Below are 24,681 nucleotides of genomic sequence, written 5' to 3' on the forward strand. Positions count from 1 at the left end.
AATATATGACCCTTCAAAATAAAGAATATTTTTAAAATCATAGATTCTTTTTTAGGAATAATGTCCCTTTAGAATATGAATGGTCTTAAGAGTACAGTTCCTTTTTAGGGTGTGTTTGGTAAAACTAACTTATATCTGAAAAACTAGCTTATAGCTGATGGCTGATAGCTGAAAGCTTATAGCTGAAAAACTTGTTGATTTAAATTAAAGTGTTTTGTAAAATTAGCTTTTGAAGTTACTCATAAATATAAAATGACTTAAAAGTACATATATGTTTAATATATATTATAAATTTAATTTATAAAAAATTTAACTTTTTTTTACTCATAAATATTTGGGTTAATTATGTTTCTAGTCCCTATAAAATAGCGACCTTGTAAGTTTAGTCCCTACTTAATTTTAATAGCATTTTTAGTCCCTAATTTTGTTTTTCTGCACTGAGTATTAGTCCCTACTCAATTCAAATTTGTTTAATTTATGCTTAAACTCTTAAATTTTTGAACAATTTTTTGCAAACATGTTTAGAACATTACTAAAAGTTCCTCCGCAAAAAATTATCGCAAAATTTGATTTCTACATCCAGATTTTATTACTTTTTATCTTTAACTTTTGTCGTTTTAAAAAATTCATATTTAATTCATTTCATGTCAGAAAATTCTAAATTTTAGTAAACGAACCTTTCATAGTGTTCTAATCTTGTCTCAAAAAAATCGTTCAAAAATTTAAGAGTTTAAGGATAATTAATCAAACTTTATTTTAGCAGGGACTAAAATTATAAGTAAATTTTTTTTTATAGGGACTAAAAATGCTATTAAAATTAAGTAGGGACTAAACTTACAAGGTCGCTATTTTATAGGGACTAGAAACATAATTAACCCTAAATATTTTAATAAGAATTTATCTTAATAATTTTAATTTATTTAAAAATAGTTTTATGGAAAATTATTTCTTTTAATTTATATTGGTATGTTCAAAGAAAAACATAATAATCAACGTTTATATATATTTTTTCGAAGGAATAAATAAATATTTAAATATGAATTTAATAGAAAGAGACCGTATAAAAACATCAAATCGTGAACAATATTTCAACTAACAGGAACAAAAAAAATCAAATAGATACCAACGTAAAGCAAACCGTAAAAAAAAAAAAAAAAAGCACGTGGGAAGTTTTTATCTATTACGTGGGTATTTTTTTGAATAAAAAATAATATTAAAGGTTAAAAATGGAATAAAATGTGAAAAGCTACAAGCTACAAGCTCAAAAGCTACTTGGATTAGCTTCTTAAAAAACGCTATAAGCTAGTGAGAAAAGCTTTTTACCAAACACATCTCATTCTATCAAAACAAGCTTATAAGCTAGTCCAACAAACTATAAGCTAGCTTATTTATGTTACCAAACACAGCCTTAATATTTCCTTCCCTTGAAGAAGTTAAATGATAGAATGGTGTAAAACCATATTTGAGAGGTCATAGTATCATAGTTGGAGAAGTTAAAAATTAGAATGGTGTAACACCATATTTTAGTAGTCTCAGCACCGTAATAGAGTGGTAACATCACCATATTAAAGTGATTTCAGTATTAAAAGAATGGTCTTTGTACCATATTGGAGGTGTAAATCTCAAACGGTTTTTTACAGTGTAGTAGTTAACCGCATAGTTGTAACTGGACTTGTTTTATCCTGGAGGCGGTGTGGTTGATAGTCTGTCTTGCACAATTTTGGGCAATGCCACAAACCGTCTTCAAGAGAGCGACAAGATCGTGACTCAACCTAGTAACAATTTCGGTAAACATTCCTTTTAAAAAATAGAATTTGAAAATCCAAATACAACAATTTGGAAATCCAAAAACAACACATATGATTTACATGTGGCTGGATTTATTTATCCCTTTTCTGATTTTAAAGTCCCCGTACTTACATGTGGTTGGATTTATTTAAAGTCTATGATAGTAAGTTACTCCTCCACACCTAATCATCTCTCTTCCTCTCATCTCCTCCAGGGACGGATGTATGTTCATCCATGTGTGGGCTTGTGTCTACACTAAATTTTTAGAAAGTATTATTTTTAGTAGTATAATGTATCAATAGTTGACATTTTGACCACATGGCCCACACTTATCACAAATTATTTCTCTTTTGGCCCACACATATCATCATATATCGCAAATTCTTTCTTGATAGTATGAATATTATCAAGAATCGGATGCGAAATCGAATGAGAGATGATCGGTTAAATGCTTGTTTAGTTATTTATATAGCGAAAGATATTTTTATTGATTTTCAAAATAAGAAAACCATTCAAAGTTTCCATAATGTGAAAAATTGTAGAGGAAAATTTTTAATGATACAAATTTTTTTATATGGTGCCCCCACTATTCAAAAATCCTGGATCCGTCACTGATCTCCTCCTTTCCCATTCTCCTTCTCGTTCTTTCTCTTACCAACCAACGACCCAACTTTTTTTTTTCATTATTAATTTTACCAAGCACTTATGTATATTCCTACCACCTTCCATCTATAGTGATGCAATTTCTCATTTAAACCTAACCTAAAACAATGCTGCTTCGTCTGATATAAAATCCCATACCATAAAAATTGTGTGTGCTTGCTCTCTTTTGTTACTTGGTGGAGAAACAAGTCATGGTTGTGGAATGTGGTCGAAAGCATTGCTGCTTATGCTAATTTTGATTGGTGGAAATAGTGGTATGGATGATGTGGCTAATTTAAAGATTTAGCCATAAAATGAAATTAATCTTTGGAAGAGAAGAACTATAGCACCATATAGACCTCTTCAATTGAATCTGATGAAAGCAACGATTTCACCTGTGAAGACCCTTGTATACAAGGTCCATATTAGGGGCTTCCAACAACAAAAATGAGATATAAATTTGTACACTAAGAAAAGGAGACAACAACGAATAGAGAGTAACAAAAAATCTTGAGTTATAAATCTAGAAAAACAGATTAGGTTTTGTCAATCCATATGATAGAATTTTCTCCGTGTTTACATTTTTAGTTATGCCATAAAACTAGTCGAACGAGGTAAGAGAGAAAGTGGCAAGAGATGGAAAGATGAGAAAGATAAGTGATATGGTGTGGTAAACTTAGATAGAATATGTTAGTTTATTTAATTGAATTCTCATTATATGACTACTCCCACAAAAGAAAGAGACTAACTCATAGGCAAATCGAGCTTTTGCACATTTTTGTTAATCGAGTGAAACCCAATTGACCCAACATAGTTGTGTAACCCTATCTTCCACACTCACCCATTTCCACTAAACACAACGTACCACAAATATCAACATCTCTTAGGTTTTGTGAATTCTACATAGAGGAATCATCGTTTATGCTCATGCATTTGTTGTTTTCTCTCCATATCATATTTACTATCAATCATAGAATTACCCTTCCTATTCGATTTATATCCCAAATTATGTTCGTTATTTTATGAATTTCCATTGACATATACTATATTACCACATGATCATCTCCAAGTCAAAGACACATATACAAGCCAGTTAAACTCAACAGTGTGTCAGTCACGGTCACCTCATGATCACTTCATTGCTATATATTAGCAATCCCGTTAAACTAGTGCGGCCAAAATTCCAAAAGAATAATTAGATGGACTAAATTGTGAATTAACAATAATTATGAACTAAAAGTACATTTAATTCTTCTAGAAAAATAAAAATAAAAACCAATTTGCACAAGTGGTAAGGGATTTGAGCCACTTAACTAAAAGTGGTTAGGGGTTCGATCCCGATTCTTACGTATGAAAAAAATTTATTGTGAGGGGAGATACGATCTTGTGTATCAAATAGGTTTTTCGATAAGAATATTGCTAGTTGTCCCGAACAATCATTCCACGAAAGCGTCCCGAGCAGATTTTTACACGGTATCATTATTAAATTATGAGCGCTGCTATACAGCACGACAAAATCAACACACGAAAGGCACACGACATGTTGAACATCACTCAATTTACTTTATTAATGGATTTTTTTTTGGTTATTGATGCTTTTGGATATAGTAGTATATTAAAAAAACAATGTTAAGCAATAACTGATATACATAACCCACTTCAATATTATAAATTAAAGAACAATGTTACCAAAGCAATGGTGAGGTTAGACACGTATTTAGACCACCAAATGAGATGTTTTTATGATTTCTCATAGGAAATATACAGCACAGGCAAAATTTGTCATTTTCTGTTGAATCCAAATTGGAAAAAAATAGCAAATGGTAGTTACAAACATGTTCGTGCAAATTACACGACAAACATTGTCGTGTATTTCAGCATTTTCCTTAAATTATACCCCACCTCTCCCTTGTATTGTGGGCCAGGAAAGAATTTAATTGGATGATGGCTTTTCGGGATCAAATCGGGATGATTTTTTTCGGGGTAAATAGCAGCACTGTTTCGATAAAGATTAATCATTGTAAAATGGTGGTAGAAACTTCGTACCGATAAGATGATAATCGGAAGAAGAAGAAAAAATTCAAAACGTATATAAATCATAGTAGACTATAACCCATTGTATTGAATAAAATTAAATTATTCAAAGACTATTTGTATGACATTTAGTACTGCATTTCTATGAAGATTAACCGTATGATTAAGATATATATCTTAATCCTCAAAATTAAAAAGATCAATCTTAATAGAACATCATCTATCTTAATAGCACATTCATTCATCCTCTATCACACATCATCTATCTTAATAGCACATATGATGTGTGTGTATTTATTTTGAAACTAGAACTAGCTTGAAGGTGTCCAACATCATTCTCTTTTAGCATTTGACAACCTAGTGCACAATTCAGCAAACTCATCATCTGTGCCAATCATGCTAAGCCTAGTATACTTTGCATCGCCACCAAATCGTTCCCCTCCTCTTGTACGAATCTTCAGTTTTTCCAAATAACTCTCACCATTTTCTATGCCATCCACGCATTTCAACCAAGCAAAAGCTGTATACATAATAAAATAAATTTAGTATCACACAAATAATAATAAAAAAAAAAAAAAAACTAGTGGAAATCTTAGAAGCACCGAAATCTACGATCTTTGATACCAACACAACACAGACACATATGATACATTCAATTAATTCATTTTATCATATTTCTGTGTCAAGTACTATGGTTTTTGTATATGTGTCCGTGCTTCGTAGGTGGAAATACATTACCAGGATATTGATCAGATAACTCCTTGGTGAAGTGACAATAGGAAGTTGGATACTTGGGCAAGGTAAAAACCTTGCTTTGCTCAATAGCTCCCTTAAATTTCTCCCACCTTTCTTTCATGAGTTTTTTGGTATAATCAAAAAAGAGATGATCAGATCCTACGGACTTGGAATTTTGGTAACCATCACAAATCACACCAATGATCTTAGCAGCTCGAATTTGGGAATCTTTTGACACACCAATGGAACTTAGGTGCATGAATCTCATCATCTTCTTAGCAACTTCAATGTCCTTCACAAATGCCCACCTTCATAGCAAATAAAAGACTAAGCATATATGAAAAGAAATTACATACAAATGTGATGAGTTTATTTTTATTTTATTTTTTTAAGAAATGTGATGAGTTTTCTAAGTCTTTGTTTGTCAAATAAGTAGCAAAAACGGATAAATTAGCTTTTTTTTTTGACAAAAGATAAATTAGCTAATATGTATAGTTTTAAATCGTGGTCCGCAACCAAAATTTTAACTAATATATCAGTTTTGAAGTCTCTCTTAGATATAGTTGGGATAAAATTAGTTTAATATTATCGTTCAAGGTATATAATAAGTTAGTTATGATTAGTTGTAAGTTGATTATATTAGTTATCATAGAACCACTATATAATCAGATAGCAACTAATCATAACTAATTTGAAACTATCTTAAATAATATCAAACAAACTGAAACAAATCTCCAACTATATCTAATAGTTTCGCAGGATTGCAACTGCGATCTCACATACTCATTTGTCCTCATTTTATCACAACATAAAGGTTGAAAGCAAAATTGTGCCTGCGATCACACAGACTCACCCGATACGGGAACCACCATGACCGGTGCATTTGGATAAGGTGAAGAGCATAACATCTTGGTTAATCTGGTGAGTAATTGGAGTGTACTGTGGCCAGTAATAGGCCAAATCATAAATTAGCTTCCCTTCTGCTTCAGAGTTCACCACTGGTGTTCGGAGAGTCCCGTCAGGGTTGTTTGGTGAGGTCACTAGCTCTATGTAAGGTTTATTTTCATCATACAAAGCAGCATCACCACCCCATTGAAATAGCCTTGATTGCATATAATCAATGACATCTTGGTATTCCTACAAAATAAACATAATTTTAAATTTATTTAATTTGTTTGCATTTGCATGGTCACTCAATCATAATCATAAATCATGGAAAACGATTGATTTATTTCTAACTATTTAGAAAGTCATTTAATTAATTGATTGTGATTTTTCTAAGGTTGTAAGACTTTTTACACCAACAATATTTTTTTTTTTGACAGGACACCAACAATATATATAAGAATAATGTTTGGGGTAACTAAAATATTTTTTTACGATAATTAAATCACAATATTGTGCGTTTTTTTTTTTTTTTTTGTGTTGAAAAATACATTGTTGTTGTGAGGTTGAGCATGCATGGATAAGTACATTGTAGTGGACACCAAATAGACAATTCCATGCGTTTACGTGAATGTGTTTGTTGCATGTCTCCAAATAGGTGTAGTGTTTGCAAAAGACATGCATATGTCTGTCACTTTCGTGGCTTTCTAAAATGATCAAAAAATAATAACTAGAATGTTGGTAGGATCAAGGACCATGATTGTGTTAGTGGGAACGGGTGCATTGTAAACAGGGCAGATTAGTGACAACACATGTTGACTAGTGGACATTCAATGTCCAAGTTTTGACTGAATAAATGCTACAGTAGTATATTTTCATAAATTCAAATGAGACAAATAAATGAGTCAAAAAAGTTCTTTAAAAAAAAGAGTCAAAAAAGTTAAATAAAATATAAAAGAATGCCAAAGATTAAGCTGGGAAGTATGACTGAATTCGAGAAGAGATGGAAACTTATGGATTTTGGACCGGAAGGGCACATAAGGAGATTATCATAAACTAATTAATCCTTAAACCAGAAGCTAAGTAAAAGTTTTGTAGAACATCCAGGATTTACTTAAGGAAAATTCTCCCTCGGGTCGTATGTATGGAGGCATTTGAGTCAACAAAAATTTATATACGTGTTTGATTCAAAATATAATTACAAACAGAATAATTATCATTAAATACAATTAAAAAACAAATAACAATAATAATAAGAGTTTAATAGCACTGGATTGACGGTGCAAAACAACTTTACACAACTAACCAAAACATTTAGAATTACATTGCTCAAAAATAATAATAATTACACATTCAAAAGAATACTTTATTAGTCCCCTTAAAAAATTAAATAAAAAATAACAAATTAGTCGCTCACCTTTGGTGGGTCGAAAACCGGACGAAAGCAAAAATAAATAAATGTGTAATTATTATTATTTTCGACAAATAGATGTGTAATTATTATTATTATTGTTTGTTTCTCTAATTGTAATTAATTTTTTTAGGGATTTAATTGTAGTTAATGGTAATTATTAGTTTGTAAAATAATTTGGTAGTGATAGAAAGATTACCGAGTAATAAGGAGCAGCAGCAACAACATTGATGGGATGATCAGAGGGATTTGAAGGAGAGAGTGCATACAAAAGAGCATTGTAAAGTTGAGTAGAGCCATTCCCTAACACTATGAACTTATCTTTTGTGACAACATTACCAACCACATTGTGGATCCTCAAAATGGCTTCCCTCATTTGTGGAACCATATACCAGCATAAGTTGTTAGCATCACCAAAGTAACTCATCGATTCTTCTCCTTTGATCTCCACACTACTTTCATCACTCATCTTCTCCCAATATGACCTAAATGCCACTGGATCACCCCTGTTAAATTTTTGTTCATTAATAAATCAACTTGTATCAAAAATAATAATAATATTATGAATTTAATTGATATACATGTAAAGAGTTTTTATCACAATCGCTTCTAAAGTGTAAAACTTTTAACACTAACGGTGCATGAAAATTAAACTCTAACAATGATAGCATAGTTTTGTCAACAAAAAAAATATACAAAAAGTTTAGGAGAATAAAATGACTTGGTATAAAAGAGAAAGATAATTTACTTCTCAACATTGACAAAGGAATTGGGTGAGAAAGTGGAGAGGGGTATTTTTTTGCCATTGGAATAGGGCAAAGGAGAAGAACCATTAGTAGTAGCAACCACCATACTTTGTTTCGTTGATGATGATGTGTGTCTCTCACTATCACTCTTGATTGGTGTTTGATTTATTTATTTAGCTAGTGTGTCTGCATACATATATATAGGGAGAGGGTACTTTCTAATGTGAAAGAGATGAGTAAATCATGACCGTTGGATCAAACCATAAAAGTCAAAAATTTGAATATAAAATCGAGTTACTTTTTTGAGTGAATATAAAAATGAATCGGTTCCTTCAAAAAAAAATGAATCGGTATGTTTTTCTAGGGGAAGTGAATGAATTCCCATTCAACAATAATATCTCTACTTTTATTTTTCTCCTTCATTTTTATCCCTTTTTTTTTTTTTTTGAGGGATCATTTTTATCCCTATTAGAATGTTAAACTATTTTTGTTCTTATCAAATCTGACAAGGATTTTTTTCCAGTTATGAAAAAAAATTCGAGAAACGCCCACATTTGACCATTGGATGAGAGGGATAAACATGCTGACATCTAAATACATTGGATATATAGGATTATTTAACAAACAAACAAAAATACAAGGATTAGTAAAAAAAAATACACGGATTAATGGATAGGATCAACCCCCCTCTAATCCATTTATGGCATCACAAATAACAGAAATATTTTTTCCTTAATTTAAAATAAGTAATTTTACTTTATTGTGTTTTTTTTTTGAAGAAATTTTACTTTATTATGTTAAATTAATTGAATTGTGCTCAATTATAATTAGTTCAACATATTCTTATATATTAAAAAGTATATATGTTAATATTTTTTTTTCTTCTAGAATTTCAAAATCGAAAACATTTTTTAACTAGTCAAACACATTTGTCAAAAAAAAAAAAACTAGTCAAACACATTCATCGTATGGTTTTTTTTTTTTGGATCATTCATTGTATGTTTTTTTTTTGGAGAATCATTCGTTGTATGATTTTACACATACATTTTTAAATGGATGATTTTTATTTATGGATATGCTTCTTAAGTTAAAATATTATTCCTTCAAAAAAAATTCAAATATTACCTATATCTAAAAAATTAAATATGTGAATTTTTTTATCTTTTAAAATATGGAAATTAAAAACCTTTTTAACTAGTCAAGCACATTCATGGTATGGTTTCATACATTTTTGAACGAATTATTTTTATGTATTATTTAATTAATTATGTATATTTTTCATTTTTAAAATATTACACTATTATATATAGAAAATTATTATATATGTCAATATTTATTTTCCCCTAAAATTTTTTTTTTTTGAAGGACCTAAAAAATATTTTCAAATTTCAAAAAATAAAATTCAACTAGTCAACACATTCATGATATGGTTTTAAACATTTTTTAGACATATCAATGATTTTTATCTACTCTCAGTATATGTCTATTCCTCGTGAGCTTATCTCAGTTGGCTGGACAGTACATAATATATGCAAGGTTCGGGGTTTAAACTCTGGCCACCACCAAAAAAAAGTATCTATGTCTAGACCACTTCTGTGTTGTGCGAGTTTGTATGTCTAGAAAACAAAAAATTAAGGTTGGAAAAGAAAATATTTTTTCTTTTTCGGCCATAATTTTTTCTGTTCTTTTTTGTGTGTGTTGAAAATCACGTTTGTTTAGGTGGTTGTGTCCCATTGTGATTATTGTTTCTTAATTCAATAAATGTAAAATATATTAAAAAAAAAAATATGTCACACAACCGTTGTTAAGAAACACTAATGTCACAAAGAATATGCGATTGTAACGCTAAACTCACATTGTTAAGATACGGTAATGTCACAAACAATATATGATTGTAACACTAATCTTACGTAGAAAAAAAATGAACAAATAAATGAATGAATAATAAATGTTTTGAGATTGGCGGTTGAGGATGGGGTTTCATAGAGGTGCCAACGTAGTTGGGATGTTGTTGCTAATCCTTGATGCATGTCCTTTCTCCTGGTTTAACGGGAAAAAATGAATAAATAAATAAACACTACAAAGAAGAATGATAAAGAACGTGGCATAACGTAGGTATCCATTCTTTCAAAAAAAAAAAACGTAGATATCCATTGTGCGTTAGGATTATTAGAGATTAATTGCTTCGGTTTTATTAGTTTTAGACTAAGTCTCATAAGATAACTTGTAATGCGCAAGTCATCTAGTCTAGTGCATTCTATCTTGTTGCTTGCCTATAAATAAGCATCTTTTGTATTTTAGAAGATTGAATGAAATTCATACTTTCACCTTACAATTGGTATCAAGAGCCTTTATTGGGCCTTAGACTTAGAATTTAAAAGTGCAACTTTTGGCGGGAAAATTGGTCACAAGTTAGTTACAGTTGTCTGTTTCTCAACCAACCTTCATCTTGTTCATTTTTCCATCCATTGTTTTTTCTACAACCTTCAATTGATCATCACATATCAATCTCATCAGAACTCTAGCCTTAATCATGGCATAATCCCTGAATTACGTATAACTCTAGCTGATATTGAACAAGCTGTGAAGATTTCAAACAGTACTGACAGAGGATATGGGTGTGGAAGAGGGCGTTAAGGATCAACACGACGTGGCAGTGGAAGAAGCAATAAATTGAGTAGAATACTACAAGTCTTGATAGGAAATTAGATATGGGCCTTAGACCAATAGAGTTAGTAAGAAGATATTCTCTAAATAAATCTTAGTAAAGATTTATATTAGAAATATATAATAAAGATATTATCCAAATAAATCGTAGTAAAGATATTATATTAGAAATATATAATAAACATATTATTCAAATAAATCTTAGTAAAGATATTATTTGATAATATATCCTTGGTAGTATTCTATATAAGTAAATCTGTAGAGGGAGTTCAAGACAAGCAATCAGATTATTTGTTAGTACCCTTTTAGGGCCGGCAGCAAAAGACTTTGTTGAGGAGCTTTGCTCTGGAACTTGTAACCCTTTTCTTTATTCCATCTACTTAATAATATTCACCACTATTCTCTAGTTTCTATTGATTTCTTCTGTGTTATTGGCTCTGCTCTATCAATTGGTCCGACCTACCGGATTATCGACGGAGAGCAAGTGTTACCGTCAGAGATGGAGGATGTTTGGGCTATGAAGAAAGAACTAGTAGACTTCACTGGAACAGATCCGGCTGCTTGGATCGCAAGAGCAGAAAGGTTCTTTGAGAAGAATGCAATTCACTCTGGTGATAAGATGCAGTGGGCTTTTATGAGCATGGAGGATGAAGAAACACTGTTATGGTTTTATTCATGGACACAAGAGCATATTGATGCAGATTGGGACTCTTTTTCCCATGCGCTCATCAGAAGGTTCAGAGGTATTGGTGATTGCAGTGTAAAGCAGTCCAACAAGATGCAAGAACAACAACAAACTTTTCATATGGATGTCACAAAAAAAGAGGGAACGGATAGCCATGGAAAATTCGGCAAGGTGCAGCAAGTGCAAGAACAATGGGGTCGCACGAGGGAGGCATCAATTCATGTAACAGGGGCATCACAGAAGAAGAGGATAGAACCCAACACGATGGAGGAGAGTCAAGTCGAACACAGATCGCTCAAATTGCAATCTTTGTTTGCTTCTAGTCGCCGCTCCATCAGAAATGGTTCCCCCTGAGCCAGAACCGCCGGACTCTGGCCACCCTGTTATGGTCCTTTCGCGACGAGCACGGCTACCCAAACCGCCTGATTTGGATGCAAAGCTGTTGTTCGAGTGTGATGATGAATCGAAGGGAACAAAGGAGAAAGAAAGAGGGTACGAGACAACAAGTACGGAGAAGACAACAAAATCACCATGGAATCAAATTTCAATGCTGAAGATGAGGTGTTGCGTGCCACCAGACCTCGCGACAGCCATGGGGGGGGGGGGGTTGGAAAAGTCATTGCAGGAAGCACATGCGATACGGTTAAGGAAGAAACATAAGGGCAAAATCGTTAATCTCTAAATTTGATAAAAGTGTTGACCATGCCAATGACAAGCACAAGTTTCAGATTAACGTTTCCAGCTTCGGGGACAAACCCCCCATCATTTATCTTGATGTTAACGTGGAATTTCAATGGTTGTAACTTGGAGGAGTTGTTTGAGTTAGCCAATGTTGCAATGCAGTTATTGTATTCACCAGTTTTGGTAACACCGTGGGATCCCAGAAAATGCAACTTTTTTATGGTAGGGGTTGCTTATGGACTACATGGGATAAACTTTTCCGCGATCTACTATTTTTTGAAACTTGTATATGACAAAGGGAAGTTTTGGTCTTCAAGCATTTGGATGCGGCTTAATTTGGTATATGATAGAGGGAAGTTTTGGTCCTCAAGCATTTGGGTGCAATTGATATCCAACATCACTGTCTTCAACGACTCCATTCCTATTTGTTTCTCATGCAAATTGAAGGCTCTCCCTGTAGCAAAAAAAGGCTATAGAAACTATATCCAACCTTGAGGACAAGGTTGTTTTTCTAGCGGTCGGTGATGATATGAAATTAGATATGGGCCTTAGGCCAATAGAGTTAGTAAGAAGATATTCTCTAAATAAATCTTAGTAAAGATATTATATTAGAAATATATAATAAAGATATTATTCAAATAGAGTTAATAATATTCACCACTATTCTCTAGTTTCTATTGATTTCTTCTGTGTTATTGGCTCTGCTCTATCAAGTCTCATAAGCTGGGACATTATCAGAATGAATGTCATATATAGGAAGAAAATGCAAACAATGTAGAGTTTGAAGAAGGAGAAGGAGAAGAAGTAGAAGGAGGAGGAGGAGGAGGAGGAGGAGGAGGAGGAGGAGGAGGAGAAGAAGGAGGATGAGGAGGAAGAGGGTGTTTGAAAACATCACTCTGGTCAAAAACACACTACAATAAGTTTCGAAAAATGACAGTAATCAATTTTGTAGAAAAAATTATTTCAATATTAAGTTATTTACTTAAGTTTATGACAAGCTAAAATCAAGACCTTATAAAATGTGAGACTCAATCCTAAAAATAAGTATATAACAAAGCAATATCAAAAACTTGGCCTTACTTTTTTTGACTAGGCCAGATTTGGGGCATATAACTGGTCGGTCTCAACATATTCTCACCCTAACAACCAGTTTAAAAAAATAATAATAAGTTGGTTGCACTCGATTTAAAATATTCTCCAAATGAAATCTCAATTTAGAAACCAACTTAATACAAACTTTTAAAACCGACTTAAAAAGTACTTTATTATGCGATAGTGGAATAAAGGTTGAGATGTGAGCTTGTAAGTACTAAATACATATTGATATAGTTACTATACATTTTGGAGTAATAATCACTTTGGTCCTTGAATGTGTGATGATTATTCACATTAGTCTTAAATGTATCAAAATTTTAAAATAGTTTTTGATTGTGCACTTTGTTAATCAAAATAGTCTCTGACGTTAAAATAATCTTCTAATACTCACAGTAGTTCTTTTCATATACGGACTAAAATGACAATAAGTAAGTACATATAATGACTGATATGATAATAAGTAAGTATATTGAAGGATTAATATGACCATATTAGTGAAGCATTTTAATACCAGTGACTATTTTGACTAACAAAGTGCACAATCAGATATTATTTTAAAATTTCGATACACTGAAGAACTATTGTGGCTACTCGTTACACATTTAGGGACATAAACGACTATTACCCCGTACATTTTCTAAGTGGATATAGATCCCTAAATAAATTCCTTTTGAAAGGAAAGCCATTGCATCCTGAATCTGCCGAAAAGAATAACAAAGGGAAAACGAAAAACAAGATCTACAAGCCAACATGCTTGACAAATTTGTTGAAGTCCTTTATTTTATATTTCCTTTCTTCTGATTGGTTTCTTTTGTTCTCGATATTTGTCTTTTTCTTGTATATATTTTTTGATCAAAATCTTTCTTTTATATCGTGAGGTCTTTTGTTTGCCTGGCGGATCTGACTTATGTATTTAATTTGTGAAACCTTTGTTTCTTATGACTGTTATCTTATAGATTATTTATTTATTCCAGTCCATAAATATCAATTTTTTGTTGTTGTTAGTATGTGTATCTGCTTATTGTTGTTTTCTATATATGATATCAACATGTTAATCTTGTCTTCCGGTTGTGATTGGTTTAATTTATTCTCTACGTGTGTTTGTCATATGCCATAGTCTTATTTGGTTGCCTTCTCATTAGATTTTTGGATTTTACATTTTAAATGTTTCAATGCCCTAAAGATAAGGGTTTTTCTTATTAATTATAATAGGGACCGAGACAAATTTTAGCTTTAGTTGAATCATATGAAACAAATTAATTAATTAATTAATTAATTAATTAATTAATGTTTTGGTACAGCTTGTTATAAAACATTAGCTATAAGTTATAGGAACAGTGACTCAGATATTTTTTTTGGTTTATTATCATCTAACAAACAAATGGTTGGATGTTCTATCTTGGTTAGGAATCGGGTATGTGTTGACAAATGATAGTCTCTGTCAAGTAAAGCAATTTACAAGTTTGGTTTATCATGTAAAAAAGGTAAAGGAATGTCTTCATTCAATTTGGTTGGCATGCATGTGGTCAATTTAAAAGCATTTTAACTATGTGGTCTTCAATAATTAGGATCGCTCAACATGTTCACCTTTTGATAACGTCCATAGAGAAATTGTTTAAGGAATACATTGGTCAATACAATTCAGAGTAGTCTCAAAGTAATAATCATATCATTTTCTAATTTCTTTGCAAAAGTTACTCTTTTTAATTGCTTAAATAATGCCTTAAAGATAAGGGTTTTTCTTTATGACTAGTATCAATGGAGCATTCAACTACTCAAATGTTTATTGGTGGTTTTAATTGTCATTTAATTTCATTTTATTTTTGGTTTAGTGGCGCGGTTGTTTCGGTGAATTTTTATGTAATTGTTGACTGTTGTTATTGTTCGATCTTAGCACTACTTTTTTTTTTTTTTGACGTTGATCTTAGCACTACTTGCTTTAATCGACTTGTGTTAATAAATCACCTTTTTAACCTTTTAAAAAAAAATTAGGATTTTGTCAAAAAATATAAAAATTAGAATGTCCTCGCGTCATTTTTTTTTTGGTCAAGTAGCCTAGTGGCTAGATTTACACACATTATGTGTGGAGAAGTAAGGAATCCAGGGTTCGAACCCCGACCCCTGCACAAGTTATCCCTTGTAGCTACCAACTGAGATACACTTACGGGACGATGTCCTCGCGTCATTATTTTTCCTACAAGGACAATTTAATCATTCAATGTTTATAGAGATTTAAAATCCATTTAACATAATTAAAAATGCATGCAATAGACTTTTCTCAATATACTCTTTTATATAAAACTCCTTGAAACTATGTTGCAACAGAATCTATGCATGTTTTCTCTCAAAAAAAAAAAAAAAAAAAGAATCTATGCATGTTTGTTACGACTTTATGGTGTATGTAGAAGCGAAGAAATAAAAAAAAAAAAAAAAACTCTAGAATGATGTATAAGCTTCCTCTCATGTGGCGATTAGGATGGTGCATGACCCATTGCTCAAATTGGAAGCAAATACATAGTCGAAAGGAACAACACGAGATGCCTTGGCTTCAGGCTCTTATCGTATTGTTGTCGATATGATTTGATGACAAAGGCCTGAATTAGAGGCGTTGAAGTGTAATGTCGATACAACAATCTTTCAAGAGTAAGGGTAGTACGATTTAGGTATGTGTCTAAGAGACGAAAAATGCAACTTCATATCAGCAAAAATCTCTTGGTTTATAGGGTCTACCACAACCTTGTGAAGTAGAGGCATGTGGCTTAAAAGAAATAATTAGTTGGTCGTAAGTAAGTGTTGACATCATCCATAGTAAACTCAATGCCAATTCAAATCTTGGTGTCATTTTAAATTCAGTAAACTTCTCTTGGTTCTACACAAAACTTTAAGATAAGTTTAATTCACAGACATACACAGGGGTGGCTCTAAGGGCGGACGCGAGGGGCGGCAGCCTAGGGCACCATTTTTTTAGGGGCACCAAAATTATTATTTTTACATAGTAGTTAGTACTATATAAATATATTTCTTTCTAATTCGCTTTTATTAATTCTATTGAAAATATATTTTTAGATAACTTATATTATAAATGAATATTTTGCAAAAAAAAATGTAAGAAGAAAAATATTGGAATAATTAATGGTGTTCATTCGTTAGCTAGAACGGCATTATCGTACGTTTTTTGTGTAATTATTGATCACTTGTCATCTTATATATGACGGGAGTTATGAATGGAATGAATTAATCGAGTTCCTGTCCATAAAATAAAATACTCTTTTATGTAGAGTGAATCTCTTTTAGGTGAAAACTTCCATACTCTAGAGAGTTTTTTGATTTTTGGAAGGGAACTTTCTTACTCTATAGTTTTGTTGGGTATAATATGTAACATTCAATAATTTGATGCCACATAATTTTGTGAATGCCCAACTTTTTTATACGTACCAACATATCACAATGAAGATATACATACCTTATGGATCAATATTAGAGGTAACATATCACAATGAAGATTGTTGTTTACACTAAAAGATTTGTTATCACACATCTGGAAATGACCAAAATACCTCCAACGGTAGTTAACTACCGTTCGCTCCTAAAGAGAAAATTAAGCAGCCAACTGTAGTTAACTGCATTTGGGAGTATTGAATATCATTTCCGGGCGTGTGCGAGCAGTCTTTTAAGTCTAAAGAGCAATCTTCTATCACAATTGACAGTTCAAGCAAAGCAGTATGGGCCATCAACAATTGCTTTTTTGGGCCTAACCTGATATACCTGGACTAACAAAATCTAATAAATAGAGCTGCTTTATACACCCCCAAATCATTTCTTGAAAACTACTGCCTCAAGATTTGTCCAGATGAATAATTTCAGACTACAGAAGTTTTTAAGAATCATGGGGATGAAAAAAAAAAAAAAGAAGCTTTCTCTATCTCTAATAAATATAAAATCTGGCTGTAGTCAGAAAATGACTAAACTGAGCCTCCAAAAATTAAAATAAACAAAAATTATTGTGTATGTATATATTAAGGAGCATTTCAAATGAGATACAATGCTGAACAGATTTTATTCTTCGTTTGTTTACAATATTGTGATTGTGAGACCTATGTACTAAAGTTCTAGATAGTAACATGTGCTAAGCTTCATCAAACGGTCCTCATTCTCTCTCCCAATCCACAAAAGTGCTATGTGATCATCCTCTACAAACTTGTAGTACCTGTTTCATTATAGGGTTAATTATGTTTCTAGTCCCTATAAAATAGCGACCTTGTAAGTTTAGTCCTTACTTAATTTTAATAGCATTTTTAGTCCCTATAAAAAAAATTACTTATAATTTTAGTCCCTGCTAAAACAAAGTTTGATTAATTATCCTTAAACTCTTAAATTTTTGAACGATTTTTTTGAGACAAGATTAGAACACTATGAAAGGTTCGTTTACTAAAATTTAGAATTTTCAGACATGAAATGAATTAAATATGAATTTTTTAAAACAACAAAAGTTAAAGATAAAAAGTAATAAAATCTGGATGTAGAAATCAAATTTTGCGATAATTTTTTGCGGAGGAACTTTTGGTAATGTTCTAAACATGTCTGCAAAAAATTGTTCAAAAATTTAAGAGTTTAAGCATAAATTAAACAAATTTGAATTGAGTAGGGACTAATACTCAGGGCAAAAAAACAAAATTAAGGACTAAAAATGCTATTAAAATTAAGTAAGGACTAAACTTACAAGGTCGCTATTTTATAGGGACTATAAACATAGTTAACCCTTCATTATATATTATAATTTGGTCAATGCTCAAAACTATTTCAACTCAATAGAAGCAATCAAATTACACTGATTCTATACTTGATGAGTTATGTTGCATTGTCCAATAACTTTTCAATACATGTACTACAAATAACAATGAGATTGAAAGTTTATATTATATAGATCATGAGAAAGCATGTTTGTTTGATAAACCATATATGAAATGTGTACACATTAGTCCTATTTGTAGAGCTCAATTACATTAACTAACTCATAAGTAACTTACTAACTAACACTAACAAGATTATAATTTATAACTATCTTAACAAATATCATGAAAATCTTCGAACCACTTTCATAGATTTGTCCAAACTGCAAGTTTCCAAGAGTTGTGCTGTTTTCTTCACCGTAATCGACTTGGCCACCTTTTAAATTTTTATTTTTTTGACTGGATATTTATAAATAAAAAAACTTTAGTAATCTTGTCACAAAGAAAAATTTAGTGTATACATTTCAATATGAAATTCAAGAATTCAAAGTCATAATGGTACAACTATTTCGTCTCAATAAATTAATTGGTGCAACTATTTTTTCACCAATTAAGATTGGCAGTTCACCAAAAAAAATTGAACAGCTATTTTCCCAAACAAAACCACAAAAATTAAATTAATTTGCATCAAGGAAATTATTTTTCATGTTCAATGAAAAGAAACTGGTTAAAAACTCACCTATCGTAGATACTGGTTGTGACACCCAAATCAGGGACAAGTGCCCTATGGTGTTTGGTCTTAGTCTCAATAAGTTGTGAAGCATGCACATCCTAACATTAATTTGGAAGCATGCACATGAAAAAACAGGTAAACTTTACACATATTTTTTTAAATCTTTTTTTAGACAATTTGTGTCATTTAAACTACCCCATTCTTTGTATCAAAAACAAAACTTATTTACTCTTTTTGTCAAAAAAAAAAACTTATTTACTCTTTATCGGAAGTTATCTCTAAAACCCGCTAAAAATATAAAAAATATTGTCCGAGTGCTATCACCCGAAAGGTTTACACATTTGTGAAGACGAAAAGGGAAACGATCAGAAAAGACATGACTCACCCGTTTACTAAATGACCCGAATCCAGAAAACCTGTGAACGAACATAATAGGAGCCATGTCATCTTTAGCAGCATGTTTTACTTCGTTCTCTTCGATCTCATCATTTTCAAGTTCAACTAAACTATTGGAGAGATCTTGAGCAACATCAGTACCAAAAATGTAAAACCCATAAAACAAAATAAGCAAGGAGCTCAAAAACAACTCCACCAATTGATCATAAACATTCTGTAGTCTAATCATTTTTTACTTGGCTTTGGCTAGACCAAATAACACTCCCCAACATGCAAAAACCACCAAGTTCCAAAAACAAATAGCCTTTTTTATCTTCAAGAAACCACAAAATACGGCTATTTGCACCTGTTTAAATGGTTCCATGCAAATACTATGTCAACACTATAACCTTGCATACAAAGATTGCCCCAACCCACCTACACCAAAATTTCCTCAATATTGTAAATTATATATATATATATGATGATTTATTTGGCATTTACATTCAATCCGTGGGGGTCGGGGGACAATGCAGTGGTGACAGTCTAATTTTGTAGCTAAAATTTAGAGTATAAATTTCAATTGAATTATTTACTCATTGAATAATGTATGGTCTAGAGTCTATCACTTTTCCTAGATAATAATAATAATATTATTACTCCCTAATTTTATTTTTTTGTAAAAAAAAAAACTTAATTGTAATTTTTATACCATATATTTATTTTCAAATTAATGAGCTTGGTCCTTGAATATATTATTTACGACTATTTTAAGCAAAATTATTTGAAAAGTCTCTGAAGACCTAGAGAAAATTTATGGAAAAAGAAATACATGTGGTTGTTGCCTTCTCTGCTCAGTTCAACACAACAACCCTTGACACGTGCATGGCATGATGTCTGAAGTCATTTTCTGACTTAGAGGGCAAAACCATATAAACTCTGGCTTTGATACAATTATGGGAAGGAAAACTTGGTTTACTACATGCAATTGCTTGGGTGATGAAGGTTGGGATTTTGAGATCTTTGAGATACATTCATAATTGGTAATTAAGAGTATTAGACATCTAATGAAAGACATCTTGGGTTCAGGGCAACCTTTAAATGAAGAAAGCTCTTAAAAATTTAAAATAGCAATGATAGTCATTTTGGTCCTTAAATGTTTAACGAATAGCTACAATAGTCATCAATGTATCGAAATTTCAAAATAGTCTTTAATTGTGCTCTATGTTAATCAAAATAGCCTCTTATGTTAATTGTTTCGTTAATGTTGTCATATTAATCTCTCGATATATTTACATATTATCATATCAATCTTTATAAATACTTACTGTCATATCAGTCCTTATATATAAAATAAAAAAAATAAAAAAAATAAAAAACTGTTGTTGAAGCTAGTCTCACCATAGCACAATTGCAAAACCAAAAGATAAATGGAACAGGCACAGACCAGAAACTTTAATGATATTTCATATATGGATGCAATTGTATACACTATTGATATGATTGTAGATTCCTAAAGCCTCTGATATTTCTCTCTTAAAATCCTACAAATTACAGAAATTGTTGGTATAAATGTGAGGGAAAATGCAATATTTTATATAGAATTTACATTTACAAAGGTGAAGGGGAGTCATCTAATTGAAATGAATGGCCTATATCACAAGACATACTCTCTTTTAAATTCCCAGAGAGTAAAACATTATGTGCTAGTGATGAATTTCATTAGGCATTGTTGGAAGCTTCTTTCTAAATACGTGTTTCCTGCAGCGTTCAAAAATACTGTCGTAGATCAAGTCAAACTTTACTCCAGCTCTCTCGCGATTGATAATGAACAAGACATGATCACCCTCCACATATTTGTAGTACCTGTTTCATCAAATACCGTAATTTGGTCAGTACACTACAGAACAATTTCTCAGAACTAAAGATAGACTAGGCAAAAATTCCCAACAGATATGTCATTCAATTTTAAAAATCAGTAATGCAAATTTGATTTAACACCAGTTTCTGTTGAGTGATTGAATGATACAATCACTCAACAGGTAACTTAAGATGGTGATAAAGAATTTCCAAACATGAGAATAGAAACTGGTATAGTCAATCATCTGATCATGAATTCATGATATATATATATATATATATATATATATATATATATATATATATATATATATATATATATATATATATATACACAACTATATTAAATTAAACTTTGCCGCATCTTGTAAAATGACAGCACTTCACTAAAATGATGTAACGCATTTACATTCAATTTGTTGAGGATTATCATACAACTAAAGCATGTTAAATGACATTTATAGAAATTAATAATTGGTTGAACAATTTAAACAGTTTGTAGGCCATATGCATGCAATTCATGGTCAAGAAAATAATGCATAGTCAAGCTCTAAAGCTACAGGTTTGACTCAAACTATGTGCTGTGTAAAGTACTTGTTAAAATATGAAATACAATTGACTATCGCGCCAAAGAATAAGGAGGTAGTTTTACTAACCAGATGCCAGGTTGCATTGGATGGCAATCTGATTCCTTTTCCACACAATGGTTGGGGTGTTCAATCGGGAATCGAGGATGAGTCATGGATATTGTGTTTAGTGCTCCATCATTGTCTTGCCAGTCCTCATCCCTGCACAGACAATTACATAAAACTTGTGTTATTTATCAAGCTTATGCCATGTTTGGATAAACAGCTTAATTAAGTGCTTATCATGAGTGTTTATAAAATTCATTTCTATAACAAAAGATAAAATAAATTTTAATATAAGCTATAATTTGTTTTTATAAGCTATCTTGGGCACAGCTTATGGATATGTTGCAACTGTTTCAAAAAATTCTCTCGAACAGTCTTGTAAGTGCTTATGTTGGTAGATAAGTTTAAAAAATTCAATCCACATAGGCCCTTAATCCATTTTATAATTAAGTATTGTCGCGGGAAGGTGAAAACAAAAATTATTGCATTTAAGAACCCTACCTGTATCCTTTATAAGGGGGAGGAACATCTGAAGGATGAGTCCACTGGCTCATTTGCAACACTCTAATGAAAAGCAGGGGATGAACTCCAAATATGCTTGAAGGAGCCGTAACGCCCATGATCTTCCTTGTCTGCTTGGTCGCGTAGCTGAAGTAGTATGTGTTTGGGAATGTACGCAGATGGTAGTTGATTTTTATAGACCCTTGAATTGTAAGATCAGGGAGGATCCAATCCTCTGATGCAAATGGACCTGCATTCCCCAATAGACAATCAACAAGACCCCATACACCCATCTTTCTCCATGACATGTTGAAGTGATCAAACCCGAAATTGTAGTAGTTTTTCAGCCAAGAAATGTCTAACCAATCATAAAGTATCACCCCAATTCGGCAAAGCTGTAGCAGGCAAATAGGTTTCAATGTTTTCCCGTCTCCTGGCCTGAAACAATAGAGACTAGCTTAGCACCTATAAATCACTGACACAGATAAACTCGACACATTGACATCAGTAATAATTTGAGAAAATTGCATAATTGAATGCAACAGCATGTGTCAGGCACCAAACATGTTTTCAATCTTAAGTGTAGGTGTTCCATAGCTTAGCATTCAAAATTTGCTAAACAGAGATAACTCTGGTTTTTAACTAGATATTATATATATAATTAATATGAACAAACAATGGAGATTTTGGCCTTAATTATCATGTTGCTTGCTGAAAAACTCGTAAAATTCAGCTGAAGAAAAAAAGAATATAATCTGCCCAAATTACAAATTTTTATCTTTTACCATGCCCTTTTTCTCCCTATGAACTGTTGCATGCTCTCTTAAACACCCCTCTTCAAGCCAACAATATTATATTGAAGAAGCTATTTAAAGTCAATAATAAGTAATAACTCTATATAACTGCGCTATGTTTAAGGAGAAACAAAAGTTAATAAGAACTCACTGCATGCCATCAAAGTATGTTCTTGTTGTCCCATTAAATGCTCCGGATAAGGCTGTGAGACTTAACACCCAGTTTTCTGAAGTGTTTTCATATCCCTTGAATGCCTGAAGACAATATGAATAACAAATCATCAAAAACCAAAATAAATAAGCAAAATTTAGGGTGAGTATTTATCAATCATAATTTTGAATGAACATATTGTAAAAACAAAAAGTTAGTGTAATTGTTTTAAATTAATGCAGAAGTTCCTTTCTGTCAATTCTAGTCAAACCAATGTTTGAAGGCACGGTCAATTTCAATTCAAAATAACCAACCATATACAATTTTTTACCAGAACTAGAATCTACCTTATACAATATCCAAATCCAAATATGCAACAAAACACGTAAAATTAACACCAAAACCAACCTTATCAGCAAGCATTTGTTGCAAGACACGAACAACTTGTGCTCCAGCCGAGTGCCCGACAAAATGAATAGGATGATCCTCGTCCCATTCAGGATAATGTCCTGTGTATACCAAAATAACAAAACAAAACACATTTTAAAATAACATTAAAAACAAAACTCACAAAGGTAAAGTTGGAAAAAAATATTGCTACAAACAACAAACATAACATGAAGATCTCCAATGTTCAAACCTTGTTCATAGACTCTTCCAAACTGCGAATGTCCACACGCCTTGCTGTGTTCTTCGCCATAATCAACTTGTCCTCCTTTCAAATAATAGAACAACTCTCTAGCCCTAAGAAAACATAATTTCAAAACCCTTTAAAGAATTTTCACAAACACAAAGCAAGCACAAACAACAATAAGATAAAAATTCCATGAACTTACCTATCATAAATGCTTGTTAAAGACCCTAGATCAGGAACAAGAACCCTTTCATCTTTCTTCTCTGCTCCAGCAAAATATGATAAACCACCTAACCTCTGCAAAATCAAAAAACAACATTAACAAAAAAAACATTAATTTTGAGACAGAAACAAAACAAACAAACAAAAAAACAAAGGGACATTCATGAATCATTACCCCTTTGCCAAATCCAAAAATTCCATGAACCAAAACAATAGGAGGAAGATCATTATCAAATTTTGAATCTTTTTCATCAATTTTCAAATTCTCTTGAACCACAACATCATTCTTCATCTTATCCTTTTGAAAATATTCATTAACAACCATTGATAGATCTCCAGCAACAGCTGAACTAAATATGTAAAACCCATAAAGCAAATGAACCAATGAACTCACAAATAGCTCCAACAATTGCAAATAACTAAACCAAATTCTCAACATTTTTGCAAAAATCAAAACTTTGTTTGAATTCACAAGAGCCTTCTTTTATAGCCTCTACAAAAAAAGTCAACAAAAAAGAAGGCTCTTGAAATTAGAATAAAGGGTTAAAATCAAAAAATGTTTCAACCCTTGTTGAAGATGAATGAAAAACCCTTGATTTTACATAAACAAAACAATTTTTGTTTCCTATTAAGGTTAACAATAAATGGAAGGTGTTGATAAAGGTGAAAGTTCAATTGTT

At 31.7% G+C, this 24,681-nt stretch overlaps 3 protein-coding genes across 6 annotated transcripts; all 3 read right to left on the reverse strand.

The window, feature by feature from the left end:
• Positions 1–4,654: 4,654 nt before the first annotated feature.
• LOC146921011 (L-tryptophan--pyruvate aminotransferase 1-like) lies at positions 4,655–8,394 on the reverse strand. Its single transcript, XM_085710753.1, has 5 exons — positions 8,244–8,394; positions 7,695–8,001; positions 6,053–6,336; positions 5,203–5,507; positions 4,655–4,984 (listed from the first exon to the last, which is right to left on the reverse strand). Exons 1-5 carry the CDS (start codon positions 8,345–8,347, stop codon positions 4,797–4,799), a joined length of 1,188 nt encoding a protein of 395 aa, XP_085566879.1. The 5' UTR covers positions 8,348–8,394; the 3' UTR covers positions 4,655–4,796.
• An 8,931-nt stretch (positions 8,395–17,325) lies between these two features.
• LOC146921012 (uncharacterized) lies at positions 17,326–19,712 on the reverse strand. 4 transcript variants are annotated; one of them, XM_085710755.1, is made up of 3 exons: positions 19,218–19,528; positions 18,839–18,930; positions 17,345–17,576 (listed from the first exon to the last, which is right to left on the reverse strand). In XM_085710755.1, exons 1-3 carry the CDS (start codon positions 19,455–19,457, stop codon positions 17,471–17,473), a joined length of 438 nt encoding a protein of 145 aa, XP_085566881.1. In that variant the 5' UTR covers positions 19,458–19,528; the 3' UTR covers positions 17,345–17,470. The 4 variants fall into 4 exon arrangements, 2 of the variants coding, with proteins under 2 accessions (XP_085566881.1, XP_085566880.1); XM_085710754.1 differs by lacking the exon at positions 17,345–17,576 and adding an exon at positions 17,585–18,558 and having other exon boundaries at positions 19,218–19,529; XR_015010750.1 differs by lacking the exon at positions 18,839–18,930 and having other exon boundaries at positions 17,326–17,576; positions 19,218–19,712.
• A 939-nt stretch (positions 19,713–20,651) lies between these two features.
• On the reverse strand, positions 20,652–24,681 carry LOC146921013 (uncharacterized). Its single transcript, XM_085714411.1, has 8 exons — positions 24,177–24,681; positions 23,982–24,076; positions 23,786–23,889; positions 23,554–23,654; positions 23,146–23,249; positions 22,201–22,638; positions 21,724–21,855; positions 20,652–21,073 (listed from the first exon to the last, which is right to left on the reverse strand). Exons 1-8 carry the CDS (start codon positions 24,438–24,440, stop codon positions 20,914–20,916), a joined length of 1,398 nt encoding a protein of 465 aa, XP_085570537.1. The 5' UTR covers positions 24,441–24,681; the 3' UTR covers positions 20,652–20,913.

This window comes from Medicago sativa, chromosome 5 (assembly GCF_051527215.1).
Source record: "Medicago sativa cultivar Bolivia chromosome 5, Bolivia_mono, whole genome shotgun sequence".
NCBI classification, from domain to species: domain Eukaryota; kingdom Viridiplantae; phylum Streptophyta; class Magnoliopsida; order Fabales; family Fabaceae; genus Medicago; species Medicago sativa.

Coding starts and splice junctions, on each gene's coding strand:
- LOC146921011 (XM_085710753.1), bottom strand. CDS start 8,347: ATGGTGGTTGCTACTACTAATGGTTCTTCTCCTTTGCCCTATTCCAAT. Junction 6,337..7,694: donor CTGCTGCTCCTTATTACTCG/GTAATCTTTCTA, acceptor TTTATTTTGTAG/GAATACCAAGATGTCATTGA. Junction 5,508..6,052: donor CATGGTGGTTCCCGTATCGG/GTGAGTCTGTGT, acceptor TTTGCTATGAAG/GTGGGCATTTGTGAAGGACA.
- LOC146921012 (XM_085710754.1), bottom strand. CDS start 19,457: ATGATTAGACTACAGAATGTTTATGATCAATTGGTGGAGTTGTTTTTG. Junction 18,931..19,217: donor TCGGGTCATTTAGTAAACGG/GTGAGTCATGTC, acceptor AATTAATGTTAG/GATGTGCATGCTTCACAACT. Junction 18,559..18,838: donor ACAACCAGTATCTACGATAG/GTGAGTTTTTAA, acceptor ATAAATATCCAG/TCAAAAAAATAAAAATTTAA.
- LOC146921013 (XM_085714411.1), bottom strand. CDS start 24,440: ATGTTGAGAATTTGGTTTAGTTATTTGCAATTGTTGGAGCTATTTGTG. Junction 23,250..23,553: donor AACAAATGCTTGCTGATAAG/GTTGGTTTTGGT, acceptor TATTGTCTTCAG/GCATTCAAGGGATATGAAAA. Junction 22,639..23,145: donor ACATACTTTGATGGCATGCA/GTGAGTTCTTAT, acceptor CTATTGTTTCAG/GCCAGGAGACGGGAAAACAT.